The 22,359-nt window shown below is 38.1% G+C and overlaps 1 protein-coding gene across 1 annotated transcript in view; it reads left to right on the plus strand.

Annotated features, from left to right (window-relative positions):
* The window catches only part of CUNH8orf34 (chromosome unknown C8orf34 homolog), a 241,430-nt gene that overhangs the window by 131,427 nt on the left and 87,644 nt on the right, over window positions 1-22,359 (plus strand). The window contains 1 exon segment of the mRNA XM_036338220.1: window positions 15,622-15,757. Coding sequence (XP_036194113.1) covers window positions 15,622-15,757 — 136 coding nt within the window.

Consider the following 22,359-nt stretch of genomic DNA (forward strand, 5'->3'; position numbering starts at 1 on the left):
GTTTAAAGGTGATTTAAGGGAAGTTTTGCTGTGCAAAGTTCAATTTAACTACCTCTTTCATAGCCTCATGAAATTCCCTGTCAAAATCCCCATTTGTATGATATTATTTGGGGTGAGGGTACAATGATGAGGTACTGAGAATGGTGTTAATAGTGTTAAGGTAAAAGCAGAGTAGCCCTACCAGACTTAGTCATCTCTGTGTAACGTAGAGTTAATTAGTAATGTAGTGTGAGTAGGGTGTTGTGCTCTGGCTGGATCACCTGAGCTCAAATCCAGGCTGCACCATATACTAGCGGTGTAATTTGATCGAACTAAACTCTAACTCCAGTGTCAGATCCCATAACCCAAACTTGGTTAATTTCCCCTCCCCTGTTATGACAACAAAATATGTCTGAAGACATAGATAGCCGGGTGTCTCCTTGTGGTAGAGGGAGGAAGAAATCACCCATGGTTGAGAACCAATGCCTTGGAGGGTTGTTGTGAAGGGCAAAATAAGGTGTAATATGTGAAAACACCTAAAAGAGTGATTAAAACTTAATAGGCACTCAACAAATGATTACTGTCCTTTAAAATTTGACATTGGAGAGTAGTATCTTACATATAAAGTTAGCTAGATAGAAGTTTATTGAAACATAAAAAGCAAATAATACTGTTAATAATAATAAAATTATTTGAGAAACCATTTATAGTGTTTGTATGTTTATATAAAAGCTGATCCTCAGACCAATCAAGCTTTAATTGCTGTCCCTTCCAATTAATACTGTGTGCTCTGGGGAAATCATTCAGGTTTTCTAAGGGACCTTATCTATAATACACCTCACCTATAAAAGGGAGATAATAATGGCATGTATATCATGTGTCAGGATGATTCACTCACATGTTCAATTAATAGATACCTATTAAGCACCCATACTAGGGAACTATAAAGAAAATGTGAGACCGTCTCTGCCCTCCTAGAAATTTCTTAGTGTCAAATGATGAACAATAAATATATAATGTCATTCTAGGATGTAACAAATATTATGGAGATATTGATAAAAATATTAAATAATAATAGAAAATGCTCTTATAGGATACTAAAGGAAATTCCCTCTTGGAACAGAAACTTGAAGAAAAAGAAGCCAGTATGGTTTTATTTGATGTAAGGACACGTGAACTCATTTTTTTGGTTGATTTTTCTTGGTTAAATGGCATTTAAATATATAAAATAAATATTAAAAATATAAGTCTTTGTTTTACTATGGTTGCAAATATCAAAAAATTTCTATATGTGACATGGCACCAGAGTTAAGTTAGGGTTTTTCAAAATGCTGACATGCCAAGCTCAAAAGGTTCGCCATCACTGCCCTAGGTAGAGGGCACACCAAGTAAACATTAACATCTTTGGATTGCTGTATATGGAGTATTATAGCCAATTTGTACATATTTAGATTTTTGTATTTTTTTCTTATCACCAAAAACCTGTTTTTAGAAAACTCAAAAAAACTTATGCAATGTAGGATGTGAGATGAAGTTCTCAGGTGCCATCATGCTGCATGCTACTAAAGAACAGTTCCACAGAGGCAACTCTCCAAGAAAATAGACAGAGTTGAAAAAGGTTTTGTTAAATTGCAATCGGGGTGGCACTGCTTCGTGTCTGGAAGTGTGAGAGATGAGAACAGCATGTGAATTCCCAGAAAGCAGCTCAGAACAGAAAGTGGATTTACAACGTGTCAGACAGGGTGGCAACATCTTGTGGCGTGTGGCTCGCATCTCAGGATGGGGAAGGTATGTCCTGTGCCTGCTTCTCGCCTGTGGCACACCACAGGGAGAATGAGTCGGCAACCACAGCCAGAACACATCAGCAGCAATTTTAGTGTATGGCCAGCCACAATCTTCCTTTTTATTTTTCCTAAAATTTAATTATTTTCCTTATTTATCTCGAAGAGCTGAGCATAAGACAGAAATAAAGTTTTGAAGGGAGATGACAATGGGTAGCTATGATGCTTAATACAATTTTTAGATTTATCATACTGGATTTAGAATCCTACCTCTTGTGATAAGTATAATACATTACTTTTCTTTCCTTTCCCCCTCCGTTTTAATATGCATTGAGTTGGTTAATATTTGCTTCATTGAGAATATTGCATGACGGGTTGAAAATCTCAATATCAGTAGCACAAATTTCAAAGACGGAAGGTCGTGAAGTTCAAAAGAAATGAAATGTAGGACAGTTGAAGGAAATTAAGTCTACATGATCAAGGGTTTAGTGAAGAAAGAATACTACCAAAGCTTAAGACTTAAGCAAAAATAAAGATAGAATATAAGAAAAGGAAGAAGAAAGGAAGGAGGTAGTGGGAGATGTGAACCATCCAAGACTTATAATATTTGAAATCCAAGAAAAAAGTAAACTAAGAATAAATCTTGGGTTCAATCACTAATATACTATCAGTTTAATTTTGTGTGTCTGTGCCATGTATATATATAAAGTAAACTGACTTCAGGCAGAGTCAACTTTGCTAACGATGAGTTTAGAGCATGGGTACAGAAAACTTAACTGCCAGCGTTGGGATTGTAACAGTTAGTGGATGAATTTATTGTGCTCTCACCAGAAGGCTTATTTTGAGTTAGCACATTATGTAACCAATGCTAAAACGCTCATCCAAATGAATTCAATTAATATTCATGATCTGGATCAAGAATCAGAATATCATCAAACATGGTACACGGTACAGTGATTAGGTTAATAGCCAAAGCTCATTAACAGTCAACAAATTAATACAATACACATGAGAACTTCTCAACATAGGACCTTATTTATTTGATCCAGAGTTTATGGGAATATAAAGATTGTATTAAAGAGGGTTAATCATTAGTTTTAAAACAAGAATAAAATAAGTGTTAGTATAGTGAATCACCTACACCAGCTGAAATAATGCTTGCTCTAACATAATGGTGCCTAAAAGGGCCAGCCATCTTCCATAACCAAACTATTGGGTTGAGAAATGCTTTCTCACTATTGAGAGGTAATAATTATACGAGTGCTTTAGGGAGAGATACAGCCCATGGGAAGTAAGTTAGAATAAATACACTTTTAAATGGTAGTTAAAATGATAAGCTTTTGTAAGCAATATATTGCAGTTGTTTTCATATTGGAAAAAAATCACACATTTTTGCCTATCACTCTATATAGTTAATAATTTACCTAATCCAGCCTTTTAAAAAGATTAAACCTTTCCCCAAGACTACCTAGATATCGTCTTTGCCTTGTTCATGTCTACATTGAACATGTTGCCTCATGTCCCTCACTTTCTGTTTTCCAGTTGTATTCCTGAAGACCTCTACTTCTAAGCTCTTTTCAAATCTCCTGCCTATCCCCCTCAAACCTGGTCCCAATACTACGCCTCTGACACTGTCTAGATTTCTGAGTTGATTACACTGTGTCCTCACTTCAATGAGGGCTGTAACTGGGCTCAGTTGTACCAGGCCAGTCTGCATATATAACGTGAGTCCACATGCCTGAAATTTCAGTTCTTTTTACTGAAAGAGAATTATACACAACCTCTATCTGTCAAACCTTCAGAGAGTAACAAAAGTTTCATGAAAAAAAAGTTAATTTTTGTGTGTATATAATATAATCTCTTGCATTTTGTGGTGGGTGAAAGTTAAGAAAAATAAAGATGCACTATGATGCAGAAACCAGACTTTGGGGAGTGTTTGGATTTGAATTTGTTGGAAGCACTGACGTTTTCTTCCAGATTGGAAGGAGAAAACCACTCCCAGATGTCTTAATTTGTCTGACTAACAAACAGAAAAGCCTTCACAATTTATATAATGATGGGTTCAATTAGCACAAGTCTTGTGATTCATTTGCAATCTAAGTGAACAAATTCTAGCCTATAAATATTTTCAAATGTCTGTGGTCATCATGTGTTTGGCTATTGATAGTCAAAGAAATTAAACAGGAATTGGTAGCTAAAGAATATCTCGGGAAGTTTCTTGCTCCTTTCAAGTTAAGAAGACATAGACTACATGTAAACTTAAATTTACATAAACATTGTTTGTAACTTGCTGGTATAATCACTTTCTTTGTGTATTGCTCTTATGTGGTCAAAGAAAGTAAATATTCTGTAACATTCTCTTATGTTATTAAAAAGGGAAAATTCAGCATAGCATTTTAATTCCACAAGACTTTTTTTTTTCAATGCAAGTCTAACTTAAATGCTTTGAATGAAGGTTATTTTGTAAAAATTACAACCTAAAATTTCTGCTATCTACCACTTTGTTCTTAATATTTTTGAATTTGGTTAAGTTGTATTACTCTGATGTTCTAAGAAAGAATGCTGAGCTTATATTTGAGGCATGGTTGTAGAAAGAGGGAATCAATAGAAAGCATGGCCTGAACCTCCTTCCCCCTTTCAACCAGAATTTGTCCCAGGAAAGTGAATTATGCTTCACTCTATATTCTTTCTTTTCCTCTTAAGGAATTATAGCTGTCTCACATAGCAAAAAAGTTTTCATAAATATTTTATTTAAGCTTGTCTAATTTCTTATATGTTTTCTTAACATTTATTTTATTTTTAATAATTCACTCGGAATATATAACATCTGCATAAAATATTTGACCAAATCAGCTCTATTGACGTAAATCAACAAACCAATTGCAGTGCAGGGAGAAACTGCCATATAACTCTTGTGTAACCATCATTGAATCACTGCGAAGGGACTTATGTTTGGAAAGCTTTTAATTTTTTTGTTATGAAGTTCCTAGAAACAGATGTGAAAATTCACATTGTCTAGTTCAGACAGCTGTAAATTATTTCATGGATTACACTTGAGTGAAATGAAAGTCCTGGGTTTATTTCATCAAGGCAGCTGTTATTTCCTTAAATTAAATCAAAACAATTCTTTGCTTGATTAATTCTTGCTTATTTGGATGGTATAAAGATAAAGTGCTGACATGTCCTTAGTTATAAATTTGTTCATTTTTATCAATTAGTATCCCTGTGACTCAAAAGATGCATCACAATTTTATAGGTTACTTTAATAAATAAATTACTGCTTTGGGCTTTCTATTGTAAAAAAAAATAGGTATAGTTTTACAGATAATATTCATGTAATGCACACATTTTACTTGTAAAGAAAGTTAGGCATCGATGTCACTGCTTGATTTTAACTGCTAGGCTGATAACTATACCAGCTTTTCTCAGCCATCTGGTCTGTCGCTCCATTTCACACTCCCTCCCTAGCTCCAGACTTGTCCTTCTAACTGTCTACCAAATACCCATATGGCTATCTTAAAGGTAGCTCCATCTCAGCATGTGCAAAAGCAAAGGTATTGTTATCTCTTCCTGTATTTTCTAAAAGTGGTCAGATGGAGAAACCTGTTAGGATTTCTCAATCGATAGTTCACTATAACCTATTGACTCTACCTCTGAAATTGTCTAGTATATTTCTGTCTCTTACTGTTTCACCCTTTCTCCAGACCCTCAGAAGCTTATACAGGCAGCATTGCTGCAGGCTTCTTCCTGCCTCATCTCCCTGGTTCCAAATTGTGTAGGTAAGTGCAACAAGTGTATCTCTTCAAAAACCCATTCTCCAAAAGTCAATCCCATAATTAACAGGGATTATCAAATTATACAAAAGTTTTCTAGTCAGTAAATATCAACAAATGCCTACTCTGTGCTGGATACACTTGTAAAACACTGAGATTATGGTAGTAAATGAGAAAGACTTAGTTCCTATGTTGAGGTATCAGAAAAGAAACAAAATTTTAAAATTAAATGAATAATTGTAGGGGTGTGTGTCTGTACATGTACATGTATGTTTCTGTTTAAGTATGTGTGTGTGTGTGTGTGTGTGTGTGTGTGTGTATATATATATTTATACACACACACACAGAAGTATATAGACATATACACTGAGTGGCCAGATTATTATGACCACCTGATCTTTGTAGGCAAATTAGCCGTACACTGCATCGTATGGGATTGGAAGCCGAAGGCCTTTTCAAACACCTTTGCTGTCTGCAGTGACCAAGATAAAATGTCTCCAATTCGCACAGGAACACAAGGATTGGACAGTCGAGCATTAGAAAAAAGTCATGTGGTTCAATGAATCACATTTCCAGTCGCATCATGCAGATGGCAGAGTGAGAATTTGGCGGAAACAGCATGAAAGCATGCACCCCACATGCATGAGTACAACCCTTCAAGCTGGTGGGGGCAGTGTTATGGTTTGGGGCATGTTTTCCTGGCATGATTTGGGCCCTTTAATTCGTGTGGAACAGTGTCTGAATAGCACAACATACCTAAGTATCGTTGCTGATCAAGTTCATACTATCATGTTGATGGCATATCCCAATGGAGATGGCTTCTTCCAACAAAGACAATGCGCCATGCCTCGGTGCTCGTATTGTGCAGGAGCGGTTTCAAGAACATGAGGGAGACTTTACCTTGCTTAGGTGGCCCCCACAATCACCAGATCTCAATCCAATTGAGCATTTGTGGGACGAAGTTAAAAGAGCCATCAGGCAGCTGGTTCCACAACCATCAAATCTCACAGAACTGGACAGTGTTATTCATCAGGCATGGTGTCAGATTCCTCGCATCACCTTTCAACATGTTGTGGAGTCAATGTCAAGAGTCGCCGCAGTATTAAAGGCAAAAGGTGGCCCAATGAAGCACTGATGGGGGTGGTCATAATAATCTGGCCACTCAGTGTATATATATATCCCACGTTCAAAGGCTGTTAAATCGCATTGTTTACCCATATCTTCAGAAAAAAATCACTTCTACTGTCGTGGTAAACAACCTGCTTCCCTATTTATAATGGTCTGGCCCTCTAGCAACTTCAGCGTGAAATTATAGCTAATTTGCCTATAAACGTGAGGTGGTGATAATAATCTGGCCACTCAGTGTATATATAGTCAGGTAATAAGTACTGTGGGATAAAAATAAAACCAAATAGTAGGATAACAAGTAATGAAAGTAAATATTCTTTTAAATAGAGACAACGAATATGATTATATTTTTCTCATAAATATTAATGGATACATTGAAATGTGTTCTTATTTGCATCAACATAAGGAAATCTTTATTTACTGGTAGTCTAAAGCTATATGATATAAGATAGTTTCATTTATATTATATTTAAAAATATAATTTTATTAAGATATTCATGAAATATTTGTTCTAGAAGAGTCTCATTAAAAAAAGAAAAAAGAAACAGGTAAAATTAACTGTAATACATTTTAATTTAACTCAGTATATCCAAAATATTCTTATTTCAACATAGAGTCCACATAAAAGTTATAACTCGGATATTTTGTATTAAGTCTTCTGAATACTGTATGTATTGCACGATTACAGCATGTCTCAATTTGGACGAGCCACGTTGAAAGTTCTCCATAGCAACATGTGGCTAGTGACTAATGAATTGGAAGATACAGTTCTAGGTTATATTGATTATGCTGACAATATTAAATATATGTTTGCTATTTAGTTGAATATGTAATTGTATAGTCTTAAATAAGAATATGTTAATGAGTAGTGAATTTATAGCTGTGAGGAATATATTTATAACCTAATTCATTGAATATATTAGTTGAATATGTATTTCAATGAAGACTATTTTATAGATTATATTAGTTATCATATCAACTATGTTTAAAAAGAATATTCCTAAAATTAATATTATAAATTTAGAAAATTGTTTATTTCAGTTAATACACCTACAGACTTGATTATTTTATCCCCCTTTGTCATCTGAGACTAAACTATTCACCACTGTTACATTCTGTTATCCCTATACATCTCAGGTTATAGTCATATAAGATGCATAATATTTCCCAAAATACTATGTACTTTCAAATCTCTGTGCTTTTTCATGTTCTTTCGTTGCTCTGAAAGGTACTTCACTACTGGGTCTGGCTTGTATACTTCTACTTACCTGTTACCCAACTTATTCGTCTTACTAATAATTCTTTATCATTTAGGTTTTCATCAGAAAACTGAAACTATTCTGCTTCATTAAAATAAAATAGTGCCAAATGCTCATAGACAATATCTGGCATTTTTAAAAACTCATTTTTGATGTTTTAAGACTCTAAGTTTCTGTACTTAAAACTGTTCATGACATTTTCTCCCCTGAAATATCCAGCATTAAACATTCCTTGGACAAGCTCTTACTCAAAATGTCTAATTTGTTTTCTCCTCTCTTACAATTTATGTAAACTTTCTAAATTTTTCTAGGTTTAGGCATTTTGATTTCTTTCCCTTGCTTATTTAATCCTAGATACCTTCTCCCTTTAAAGTTATTAAGGAACTGACCTTCTCCCTTTAAAGTTATTAAGGAACTGGAACTATGAAGACCTAAATTTGTATTTTATTTTTATTCTTTGTAAACTAAATAGATTATTAGCACCCTTCCATGACTAAACAGGACGCAAGGTTCTTTATAGTTGCATCACCCTTTAAAGCTCGGTAAGGAAGTTTACTGATTTTCTTTGAGAGAATGACAGTTGGTTAACAAATGAAGAAATGAATATTTTCCAAGTAAGACCTCTCCTAAGAATCATTTCACTGACATCATCACAGTTGCATCTGATACTTCCATGCCATAGCAGTTGCTGAGTTTCAGTTTGCAGCAACCTGAAGTCTCAATGAACAAGCAAATAAATTCTAGAAGGCTTCTTACTCTAGGATTCTCTTCTTCCCTCCCCCCCCCCCCCACCGCCCCTATATTGTGACAGTTATTCTGAGCTGTATAAAAAGAAGTGAGACCCACCCTGGCCATGTGGCTCAGCTGGCTGGGCACAGATCTGTGCACAAAAGATTGCCAGTGAGATTCCAGGTCAGGGCCCAAGCCCAGGTTGCAGGCTCGGACCCCAGTAGGGAGCATGCAGGAGGCAGCAGATTCATGTTTGATGTTTTTGCTCTCATATCGATGTTCTCTCTCTCTCTCTCTCTCTCTCTCTCTCTCTCTCTCTCTCTCTCCCTCCCTCCCCCCCCTTTTCCTTCCTCTCTCTCTAAAAATCATTTTTAAAAAATCTTTAAAAGAAGTGAGACCTAGATGGAGACATGGTGGCTAGTCAGTCTTCAAAAATAAAATCATAAAATTCATGTCTTGTTACTTTCTCTACATACATCAAGCAACCTACAAATGCTTAGATAATTATCATGAAGCTCCATACCCTTGTGCTTTATATTATTAGTAGAAAAATGATGCAGAGGCAAGTAGAGAGTGAGGATTTGGCCTTGAAGGTAAGGAGTAGCCATTATATCTATTCCCTAATGTAGAATAAACCACATAATATCTTCGTGTCAGTATCTAGAATAACGCAGTACTCACTTCATTAAAAAGTCACTGGGGTGTACTTTGCAGCTCAAAAAATAAAACTAAGGAAGCAACTTTTTGGTTTAATTCATAGCAATATGGCCTTCAAGAGATTGTTGTTTCATTTAAATAGTCTGCTTTTAAACATTCAATTTCCTATTTTTATCAGTATCAGATATGCCTTAAATCCATCATAGAATTATAATGACCAAGTTTGAGAGAAGCTTAGATTTGGACTCAACTGGAGAGATCATTTATTACAATGCTTAGCAAAATTCTAGGTCAGCCACCATAATTACCCAGCCTCTGCTTTAAAAACTTCATGGATGGGGTACTCACATCACCCTCACGACACTGCTCAATATGCCTTTGAATAGCTATAAATGTAGGAAGGTTGTATGTAGACTCAGAAATACCCTTCCCTCTTCTTAGACCCATTTCTTCTCTGAAGTCACAGGGGAACTGTGATATCTCTTCTGCATGATATATATTTAAAGGTTGCCATGAAGGAAATAAATGAAGACCTTTACACTGAGAACAAGCAGAGGCTATTTATTCAGAGCTTCTTATAGCAAGGCAGTCACCCACCATCACTTGTATTTGCCAGAGACCCAAAAGCAGGTAGGAAGGTGGGAAAGATTTATAATGAAAAAATAAAAAGGGAAGGCTTGAGATATGTTCTGATTGGAAGTGGACATGGGGAGGCTAGAGGCAGGCTAACTAGAAGCAGACTATCTCATACAAGTGATTTGGGGAGCATATTTGGCTTTTTTGATTGGTTCTGCGTTGGCAATGGGGGTACAGGAAGGGAAGCTGGTTTATATTAACTGAGTACTGAGTTTTGGGCCAACTGCTGCAGAGATTGTGGTTTGGCCTCTCTGGTTAATCCCAGCAGAGCTTATAGGTCACTGTTCTAATATCATATGTGATCAGTACAGTGTGTGTTTATATATTCAATCTCTCAGGTCCCTCTTTTGGTTATTCTCTTTCTTGCAGGAAGTTGGCCGCAAGGTAAGACTAGAGATCCAGATCTTCACTGCTTGATGAGTATTCACTCATCTCCATAGTCAGTTGTATCAAAAGAGTTTCTTAACTTTTTGATGTTGTATTATCATGGTGATCATCTGATGAGGCAGTGCTGTACAGAAGCTTTTAAGACCCGTGTCAGCACTAATATGATAGAATTCTATGGACTGGTATTGTGACCACTAAATGAAAAAGGACAATAAACAGTCTATTTAAGGAAATGAAAATTTAAACTTCTTTTAAAAAATAGAACTGCTGCAGAAAGTCACACCACGGACAACAGAACCAATTACTGCGTGGTGCGGTGTAATCATGTGCTAATCATTCCCGGGACATTGTTTACGCGCGGTGACTATTGGATTTAAATATGTAGACTATTGCCCTGGCCTTTGTGGCTCAGTTGGTTGAGCATCATTCTGTGTACCAAAAAGTTGCTGCTTCAGTTCTTGACCAAGGCACATAGACCTAGCTTGTGGGTTAAGTCCTGGTTGGGGTGGGTATAGGAGTCAAACAATTGATGTTGATGTTGCTCTCTCTCTCTCTTCCTTCTGCTCTTTATAAAAATCAATAAAAACATATTTTTAAAAAAGGAGGAAACATACGTTTCTGAACCAAAAATCTAACAAAGGCCAAGAAAATAACCCCATAGGTCATAAGAGATCAATCTTAAAGAGTCAGGTAGCTTTTGCCTTAAGGTGATATATAATCTTTTCTACCTTAGCTGTTTCATTGAGCCAAATACAGCAAGTAGTATTATCAGTAGCACAGATACTACCATGACTAGTGAATTTGAAATCTAGATTGTTCATCACTGTTTTTGTCAAGGCATTGAGACTGATCTATATTTCATGTAGGGTAGAGGTAGTATTATTTATTAGTTCTGTCAGAGTTAAAATGATACATGTCTTTACATATTTTGTTTGTATGATGCCTGTTATTGGAAACTAGGGCCCAGTGCATGGATTCGTGTACCTTGAAAGGAACTGTGGGCTGTGAAGTTGCAGTAGGCACAAGGGTGGGTCTCGGCCCATCCTCAGTGCCATGGCCCTTGGTACCCTATCTGCCGACAGCCCCACTCCCGCCGCCGCCACTCCCATGTGCTGACAGCGCTGGCCCCGCTCGCACCCGCTGATGATGTGGAGCAATTGGGGCTGGCACCAGCAGTGGATGTGAGCGGTGGCTGCTGCTCTGATTGCCCCTCAGGAGCAGGGATAGGGGGAGAAGCCCTGAGGGGCGATCATGGCCAGCAGCTGCCGAGCTGTGCTCACTGACAGTGCCCAGCGAACGGGGCCAGTGCCGGGTGCGAGCGGCAGCTGTGGTGCTGGCAGCAGGTGTGAGTGGGGCCGGCGCCAGCGGCAGGTGCAAGTGTCAGGTGGGACCGCGGCACACAGCAGCAAAGAATTTTCAGTGACCACCAGAGGCTTGCCCTGATGACAGTGACCGGCACCCTGACTTGGTCTGGTGCCCCCGTTCACCTGCTCCACCATCACGCCACGGCCTATACCTGCCATCTTCTGCGTGTGCCCCCTGGTGGTCAGGGCATGTCATAGTGACCGGTTGTTCAGTTGTTCCGCCGTTCAGTCTATTTGCGTATTAGGGCTTTATATATATAGTTACTGCTTTATTTGTATAAACAATGAAACAGTAACTCCCCCAGGTAAAGTGCCTGAATAATCAAGGGTAGCCTCATTTGGAGCTCATGTCTGAATTACAATTTCCAGTTTGATGATTTATAGAATTAGGGTGCCTATATACAGATAAGTTTTGCAATACTATTCCTAAAGTGCATGAGTTATTAGTATGAGGAAAGTGATCCTAGCCATGCTGGTTGCAAAGGAAATCCAGTAGTATCTGGTCGGAACACACAGGTACCTAGGGGAAAAGGAATTATTCATGGCATGGCCTTATATTAGCTGAATAATCTGAGATTGGTGGTAGACTGATTACGCTCCAATCTAGAACAGAACAGAAGAGGAAAAGGGGCCATCATGGGTGGGCAGCAACCAGGAGTCTACAGAAAAGGAGAATAATGATTGTAAGTAAGTAGATGAAAAACAAAATAGGAATTAGTAGGGGTTTTGATCCACCATCTTGGGCAGAAACTGTCCACTATCTGAGGTCATTGGATTGTTCTAAAGAATCCTGTTTGAGGTCCCCTCTTATAATAGGCTTCTTGTTTTGTTGATTCTGGATTGCTTCTTTAGTTGTGAAATGTGAATCCAAGGGTTTACTCCAGAGAGTCTTACTTCTGTATTAGTAGTTTACAGTATTTGATAAAATCCCTTCCATGAAGTTCAAGAGCATTTTTTTTCAGATGTATCATCCAATGGACAAAATATGATAGTTGAATATTATGAAGAGGCTATAAGAAGATATTTTGAATGTGACCTTAACCTGTTGGTGATAGGACTGAGTCTCATGTAGTATTTTACAAGGTGTGATACAGAGAGTAGAGCTCAGTATCAGGTAAAATCCTGGAGCACATTGGCCCTCCAGTTACCAGTTCATAGGGAAGTAAACAATGTGTCCTCAGGGAGTGGACCATACTGACATAAGGATGAGTGGGACTACCTTTGCCCATGGAAGCTCAAGGGTTTCTGAAAGTTCTGTTAAATTCATTTGAAAATGTAATTGATTCCACCTTTCCGTGGTTTCTGAGTAAGGGGTTCTTTTATGTTTCTTGGGAAGTGTGTACCTTGGGTACTTGATATAAAAGTTTGTATTCCCAATATTGAAAACAAAAAGGCAGCTTTTTAGCAACTATAAAGACTACAGTTTTTTTGCCAAAGAGATGTTTCAACCCATCCTGAAAATAAACATATAACTACTAGTAAAACATTAAAATCTTGTGGAGTGTGAAAGCTGCATAAAATTCATGCAGTATTCAAAGAGCCCTTGAAGATTTTGTTCCTGGCCATATCCCATCTTATAGTTTTTCTAGAATTGTGCTGTTGACAAAAGAAAACATGACTAAAAAATGACCTCTACTGTCTTTGAAAGTTTACCCAGTCATGTTGATTTCACACAGTAAGCAATTTATCTGTATCATGATGAGTAGTTTCATGGAGAAATTTAGCTACTATCCATTTGAAACCAAGTAATCTCACCCAACAGCTATCTTCGCCAGAGATTATCTGAGTAAAGTTAGAACTATATATTTTTTCTAGAATTAGGGTCTGGATGTTGATATTCATAATAGTTTCTTTGAATTCCTTTAAGTATTTATCCTCAAAGAGTTTAGATAGCATGATAACTATGTTTAAGGTTGCTTGTTTGGCAAAATGATCTGCTAGAGTATTTCCTTGAGCTTCATCATTATTTATTTTTTCATGAGCCCTAGCTTTTATAATAGCTGCATCTTTATGAAATAAGAGTATAGCTAAACATGTCTTAAACAGCTTGTTCACTTTTTTTGTTGTTGTTAATATTCACCCCAGCGTATTTTTCCATTGATTTTTAAGAGAGTGGAAGGGAAGGGGAGAGACAGAGAGAGAGAGAGAAACATCGATGTGAGAGAGAGACATTGATTGGCTACCTGCCGCATGTACCCTGACCAGGGCCAGGGATCGAGCCTGCAACCGAGGTATGTGTCCTTGACCAGAATTAAACCTAGGACCCTTCAGTTCATGGGTTGATGCTCTATCCACTGAGCCAAACTGCCTAGGACACTTGTTCACTTTTGATAGGATTTTCAGCAGAGTTGAGAACACCTTTGTTTCCAAAGCATCCCAAGTCATATTTAAAAAAAAAGAAAAAATATATATATAAATATATATTCATTCTGTGGTCTTTGGCTGGTGGACAAGCTTAAGTAAGTGCAATAACACAAAGGATTGTATTCTAAAGGCAAGCTTAAGTTGATGGTAGCATATTCCATTCCAGTTTCAAGTTTCGATATATCAACGAATAATATTAGGTCAAATTTTGATGTATGATCTATCAACAAATAATATTAGGTCAAGTTTTCAGTTATTAAAAAACCTAGGTGAGGCAGGCACATTTTCTAACTGAGGTAAGAAAATTGTGAGGTTCCTTGTTCTGGTAGGATCAGGGTGTTGCAGTGGTGAAGGGTGATGTGAGGGAATGTTAGCACATTCTCATGAGAGGTTAATTAGCTGGAGAAAAGTGCTGTATGTTCTCAGGCAATAGAATGTCTGCATTGCATGAGTAACCTTGAGATCAAGAGGGGAGCTTATAACTGGTTAAGCAGAATTTTGAAGTGGCAGCTCTTTCCCTAAAACAGGGAAATAAGCCTTTGCAACCAGGTCAAGGAGATGCGTTTTTGATGACTCCCATGAAGTTGAGTTAAAACCCAAAGTAATTGTCCAGATTGCTCATGTAGATGGAAGGATTTTCAGTTGGGGAAGCCTATGGAAGGATCCTAGTGACAAGCCTCCTTCAGATTACAGAAGGTTGGTTCATGACTTGGACTAAGAGTCATTATAATCTCAGGAAAATTTGTTTGCATTATCCAGTTAAGCCTAGAACGCTGAGTTGTTTTGTAAGAGCTCTGCAATGTTTGGGTTCTCCATAGCCTTATCAAAGGAGACTGCCTTCCTTACACAGGCTATAAACGCAGTAATGGATCATGTTTGGCAAAATTATAATTTATCTTTTGAAACTTTATGTACCTTTTTTGCTAAGTTTGAGAGCAAGTAAATGGAATACCTTTTATAAGATTCCTTGTTTTCTGAATAAAGCAGGAGAGCATGTACTATTATATCAGGACCAAGTTACAAAGGAAACTTAGACCTTTTAAGTCTTGATTGAGAATTTGGGAAAAATAGGAAGGGACTTCAGAGAACAGTATTCTCCTCCCCAGGTGAAGACAAGAAGAAAAGGTTTAGAATGGAAAAAAAGAAAGTTTCAGATATGTTCTGGTTGGAGATTGTTGGATGAGGAAGCAGAAGGCAGGCTAATTAGAAGCAAAGAATCTTTTGTAATCAGTTGGGAACATAGTTGTCATTTTCTGGTTTGTTCTGAGCTGTAAGTAAAGACAAAAAGAAGGGAAGCTGGTAGCCATTGCCCTAGTCCTGACTATTTTGGTCCAATTGCTGCAGAGGTTGTGGTTTGGCTTCCTATAAATCTTCTCATATAATTTGTCTCTAACAACATCTAGAATGATTAAATAATAATTGATGCATGAGGTAAGATTTTTGCCAAGTGGAAATGTAATGTTTTAACTTATAAACTACTTGCAGACACCTGAAAACATGGACTTCTCTCCTTAATACTACTAAAATTTAATTTTTCTCTCTGAAATTGTTTGTGTTGTTCCAGAGGATCTTGATGATTTAAGAATGGAGGGAGTGACTACTCTGGCACCTTCTGGGAGCAAATTTAATCAAGGTCGTGCTACTCACCCTGCTGAACTTCAGGCCAAGGTCACACTGAACATCTGTTCAAGGTGTGCCAGGTAAAACATATTATAGGTGTAGTATATATCAATGTGATTTTGATTTTTAAAATCTAAGGTTTTGATGTAAAGCCTGTACTTTGTGTAAAGAAAATTTTTTCCTCCTTGTTATCTTCCGTGCTAACTGGCAAGGGAGTTTGCTGTGCCGATGATCCTTGTGCCCACTGCCACTCAGACCAACAATGAATCAAAGAGTTTAGATTGTCCTCACTTCACAGTTTGGGACTATTTTAAGTCCCAGTTTCTGAATCTCATTTGCTGTCTGCCCTTCTGTTCCCTTTCAAAGGAAGATTCAAGGGGAAAAACTCAAAGCTACTTCTAAAACACCTGCATTATGCACAAGTTTGCCCAGGTACAGTCTAAAATCTAATATTATTGGCCTCTTAACCTGCTCCTTATCCTTTTCACCTCCTGGAAAGAATTTAATCAGCTTGAGGCTTTTCAGTTTTGGCAGCTGGAAGCAATCTTTGCATATACTGGATGAGGCCAAAGAAGTAGCTTAAGTTACTGCCAAGTCAGCTCCCAGTGCTGGTCCAGCAGAAACTCACCAAATAGCTAGAATTCATTCTTCTGTAGGCACTAAATCTCATTTGCAAAGAGGCTTTTAAGCCTGTTTAAATGATAAAACAAGCCTTCTAACCCTTATGTAAATGGTGCAGATTAGCAAGAACAATGCACTGGCTGGCCAGTTTTATCTCCTTGCCTTTATGTCTAGCTATTCTATTGTACAGTTTGAGAGGGGATTAGCTGCTTGAAAAATAAGGAGGGGGAAAGTGTAGGAAAATCAAATCAGATTTTTGTAGCTTTTCCTCTTTTACTCCTTTGGAATTTTTGTTTTTAATTGTGCCATTGCACCGTAAATACAACAATGGAAACAATGCTTCAGACAAGTGATATTTGGTGAATTGAGTTTTTGATTATGGCTGTGAAGAAAACTGGTAATAGTTATGTTACCATTGTAATTTGCTAGTTAATAATAATAGGAAAGGAGCAAAGGAAAGGCCAGACATTATACTAATAAACATGGCCATCTGGGCAGCTTCACCAGGAAGTTATAATTACACACTCCCCAGGAAACCACTGGTCCATTCCCTGCAGATTCCTGGGGGAAGAGACTAGACAAAAGGGAAAATGGGCATATTCACAGTGAATTGGGGTGACATAGGGAAGGTACTTGCCTGTCAGTCTAATTGGAGGACAAAGATCATTGTCTAGAGGGGTGGATCCCAATGCAAGCCCACAAAAATTTGGGAATACATAATCTCCAGACAAAGGATTTCTCTCTTTTGTTCTGTTTCCTTGCACTCATCCATGTTCCCTCCCTAGCCATGTGGCTCTAGAAGCTGCATGGCCCATGGCCATGTGGATCCTACACACAATGAACTGCAGCTGGGAACATAAGCTAACCTAGCCAGATGCTGGACTGGACTGTGCAAATATGGAGCAGAAACTCTGAGCTCTGGCTTTAATTCTAGCTCTGCTGAAGATGAAATGGGACTTTTTCCTTGGCAGGATGGAGGGAGAGGGGACCTTGAAAACTCAGGGATTTAATTCCACAGAAATAACACTTGCCAGGATACCTCATCCTCCTGTGAGGGCCTCTGGAAATTCTTATTCCAGCAACACCCCAAGAAGTCCACTTCCACTGGCAATGGTGGGGAAATAGAGGACCCCCCACCAACAGCAGTTAGGCATCCTGAGTATACAAGGCCATCTATGGAAGAGTAGTTTGGCATTTTAAATAAAACCTTTATGTGCACATTTGTACATTTTGTACACATTTATACATCTACAACTTGACTTGAGAGGGGTTGCTGCAAGGTCTTTCATGTCCTTTGAAGAAGACTGGGAGATGAGATGTTAGTTTTTCAAATGGGAAAACCTATGGGAATAATATGTCTTTATTGAATTTAGAAAGGACCAAATACATACACAGCCCTAAATTATTTACCATTCATCTTCCAAGTGATAGGGTTATATTGTAAATTACAATCTGCTTTTAAGGTGGTCCTTTACTGAACTTATTGGAAAAATATTCAGTTGAGTAACTGGTTACATTTATTGCCTTCTCACTACGTACCAGATGCTATTCTAAGCACATTAAACATAAAAACTTATTTAATTCTCAAGTAATGTTGAGAGTTAGTTACTATTATTGTTTTTCTTTGTAGAGAGAAGAAAACTGAGGCATGAATTGATTAAATAACTTGTCTAAGAGAACACAGCCAGTAGGTAGCAATAGTTTCAAACCAAAGCAGTATAGCTTGACAGTCTCTTTGCTTAGTTGTTTTGCTGTATTGCTAAGCATCAGGCTAATCTCTGAAGTTGGAGATGGAAGCCAAAATAGCTAGAAAGAAAGATAGGGAGAGATTTAGGTGTTTGAAATGGGAGTTCATGATTGTTTTTGATGGAGCATAAAGCATTGCTGTGCTTTCAAAAGCAAGATAGAGATATATTGATTCAGGGAAATGTGGTAACCAGTATAGAAGAAGACAGTAGGCTTTTAATTTTAGAGTAGCTGCTGTAGCCAGAGTTCAGAATGGAAGAAAAGCTAATATCAATTTTCAAGAACTATGAAGGACTTGAGATTTTACCCTATTTGCATCTTAACATGCTAGTCTGCCAATGTTTTATAGATACTGGCAGAAGACATGATTCTCCTGAACCAGAGACCAGGGGCTTAGTAAGCACAACAGTAACAAATATCAGCATATTAGCATTTTCACTGATTTATGCCCTGAGGCATAAATCTCATCGATGGACACAATTGGGGCAGTAGGTTGCAGTATATGAGAGGAACCCTGAGTTTAGGAAACATGAATATTTTATAATGGGAAGTTAGCATAGCTCTAGAGAGAGACTCCATATCTCTCTTCCAAGGCTGTCTATATATATAAAAGCCTAATATGCTAAGTGTCCAACTGTTCGACCAGTCGCTATGATGCGCACTGGCCACCAGGGGGAAGATGCTCCAACCGGTAGATTAGCTTGCTGCTGGGGTCCAGCCAATCGGGAGTGGGCGAGACAGGCCTGACATGCCCTGGAGCCCTCCCATGCTCCCTTCCCGGCCCCAGTCGTGCACCAGTGGCGTCCCTTGGCCTGGCCTGTGCCCTCTCACAGTCTGGGATCCCTTGGGAATGTCGGAGAACCAGTTTCGGCCCGATCCCCGCAGGCCAGGCAGAGGGACCCCACTGGTGCACGAATCTGCACCAGGCCTCTAGTTTGTTATATAAACATTCCTGAACAGATTGTCTGAAACAAAGGCTGTCAGTGTCTCCACTCATAAGATATGTAGAAACATGAGAGACTTGCAGAGAACTGTCCCTTGATATTAGTTACACTACGTGGATAATGCATTCATGTGGTTATCAGAATTTTCCATAATTAATTCACAAGCATCAATTTATGTTGCTGACTCACCTCTCCTAATGTAAGGCTTTTTCAGTCTGTGAGAATAATACTTTGTAAGCTAGGGCTAAGCAATTATCTGAAGCAGAAGTCATAAACTGAAGGACTATGGGTAGGGTACAGGTTTTTGTGTTCACATAACAGAAAAAGAAAATACCACTGGATTAATTACTAATTTTACATAAAAATTGGGATTTTTATCTTCTCTTTAAAAATCCATAAAGGTGATAATACTGGGCCCACATTCTCAAATGATTATACATGAGCAGCTTTCCCCTCTAGAGCCATAGACCCAGTAATTCTGCCCTAGTTCATCTCAGATTGTCTGTCCATCTTCGCTCATTTACATTTACCTGTGTGGAGTCTCTGGACCCTTGTTTGTAACCTCTGATTTGTAGAAACATTGGAAGTGCAAAGATAAGCGGTGAATTAGGACTGGAGGAATGCAGACGGAGGAGCCTGGCCAGGCCCCTGGGAGCAGGATCTGCAGCCCAGAAGAGGCAGGTTGTACCGCCTCAGGTACTGGGTTATGGGCAGGGATTTATAGTAGCCAGACTGGAATCTTAGAATGACTAGGCAGTCTCTCAGAACTCAGAGTGAGTTGGTCAGAAATCCAGCTCTGCAAACTAGAATGACATGGAGAAAAGGATCGCTTCGCTTAGAGAACTGTGCTCATGGCCATTGCTCCGGCACCAGCCTGGAAGAAACCTGTGAGAGAGAGATCATGCAGCCTTCATACCGGAAGCCGGACATTGGATCTGGGACTTGGGATCAGGATTTAATTCCAAATCTTGCCTGATTGGAGACAGTGTGGGGCAAATGGATGAGAAAATTTAGGATAATTAATGTTACCTTGTTCTTATCAAGACCTACCAAGGCTTTACAACAAAGACAACCTTTTTTTTTTTTTTTCCTGAGGAATGACAAAGAGATCAAAGTACCTTGATCTAAAGTACCTTGCGTGTCATCTTGGGAAAATGATGCAAATATTCAGAAAATCTAGTCCCTCTTTTGTGAAATGGAGTTCATGTAATCCTGGAGATAATTTCTGAGGAGGACGAAGAGCACTGGCAGGATAATGTATGCAAAGGCATCTAGCAAAGCATTCACAGTGCAAGGCGCTCAGGAACAGGGGGTCTCCTCTTCCTCTCCCTCACTGAGACAATTACCATGTAAATACTTAAGCAGTTTAAAATGCTTTGAGCCTTGTTTTTTGCCCATCATTTTGAGAGGCACAAATAATAGTACTCAGGTATTGAGAAAGAAGGAGCCTCATTTTCCTGACATTCGGAAACTCTCCTGCCTTAGGCTTCTGCCTGGGGAGAAACTATGGTCCACCCTCCAGCATTTCCTGTGTTTAATAAAACAGTATAAGCTGGAAACATGTTTGTTTGTTTGCTTGTTGTTTCGTAGAGTGTTAAGGTCAAGAGATCATTTTCCCCATAGAACTGGAGAGGTAAAATGTAATAAGTGAGTTAAATGGATGTGTTGAGATCTTGAAATAATACTGTAGCCCCAAGATGCTATCAACAACCTCAATATAGAGTCAGTGAGACTCAAATGGTGTTCAGAGTTTCTGCAAAGAACCCATCCAGTATCAAGTGAGTGGAAAGAGGTTCAGTCTACTCTTTAGATGGTGACTTTCCTCAGTCCCTGTTTCAAACACTTCAACACTCGTGAGCTACTTGCGGGGTCATAGTAGCTCTAAGTGAGTGTGCATATGATATGTCCAGACATTTTTGCTCTGTCAAACTGAGGGCATACAGCTAAAGGCCATGCAGCCCTTCTCATTCAGAACCTGCTTGGAAGACATGATCTGAAATGAGACTGATACACTCTACTGGGAATAATTGAGGGATGAAAGATACATATGAACTTCCATTCTACAAGACATCAGGACAAAAGAAATTAAGCCACATTAAATTGCTCTGTATGGCTTTATGTGCAGCAAAGTGACTAAAATATCAAGAATATCAAAAACGTTTACTGATTAGCATGGTGAGAAGAAATAAGATGATCACAGACTTTTTAATAAATATTTTGCACATGGTTAATAAATACAGATGGAAGAAAGCTTGTGTCTGTAAGCTGGAAAATTATCCAGGTTATTGTTACTCCCACAACTGTTGGTGACTTTGGTCTGATGTGGGCATTGCTGCAATTTGTGTGATTTAAGCAAAGAGATGACATCCTCTGGCAAGTGGAAAAATGCATGGCTGATAGATATGTAACCACCATTTGCATTAAGATTTTAACCCAGAATATTTCATTTTCCCCCCTCAGATTATAAGGGAAAGAAGTCATTATAAAACTAAAATTTTAAAGAAAGAATTATCTGTGTAGGATATAGCAGTGTCCTTATAATTAATTAGCCATCTTATTCATTACAAGGTAGATTTTTTAATATATTCATTGAGTGTCTTGTCTCGACTCTCAGAAGATTCCATGAGTACAGCTACAGATCTTTGAATAGTGTGGGCAAAACAAGTTGCATTTGTTGCCTAGGAGTCATATCAACCAAAAAGTAAAGTATCGGTAGGGCAATAATTCAAAATATCAGGAATCGTCAGCAAAACTTTTATGGTTTTAAAAAATAGTGGTTTGCAAAATTGTGAGTTTCAAATGGAACTTCTCTATTAAATCTCCCGAATTTTTGTTTTAAGATAAAAGTTAAAAATAACAAGCAGACAAATGCTGATACCAAGGCACCAAATTACTATTTCAGTGAAGTTTATAAGCCACTTTTCTGGAAAGACCACCCATTAATTCTGTCTACTCACTGCCATTCTGAGGAGTTAAATCTTGTTTTTGTGGACTCCTGCCAGGGCACTCCGGGTGGTAAGAAGATATTTGTTTTTGATGGTGCAAGTGTTTGCATTCATTCATGCTTAACATCAGTAGTGCACAAAAAAAGGAGCTGAAAGCCATTTGAAAAGAAATTGGATTACAGAGAACATGCGGTGATACTGCCTCAGAAACTGCAGCATGAGAACACTGAAAGCTATTTGTTTCCAAAGAGCCTGCTGATTTTTAACTAACTTGCCTCATGTCATTGTACCAAAAATTGTTCATCATTTCTTCTAAACATCGCGACATTAAAATACTGAGTTTAGTTTTGTGTTTACTATATAAATTTAAAGCAGATCACCATTGGTGATGGCAAGCTGCAGAAAAGATGTGTCAAACCTTGTAAT

This window comes from Myotis myotis, unplaced genomic scaffold, assembly GCF_014108235.1.
Source record: "Myotis myotis isolate mMyoMyo1 unplaced genomic scaffold, mMyoMyo1.p scaffold_m19_p_16, whole genome shotgun sequence".
In the NCBI taxonomy this organism is placed as follows: Eukaryota; Metazoa; Chordata; class Mammalia; order Chiroptera; family Vespertilionidae; genus Myotis; species Myotis myotis.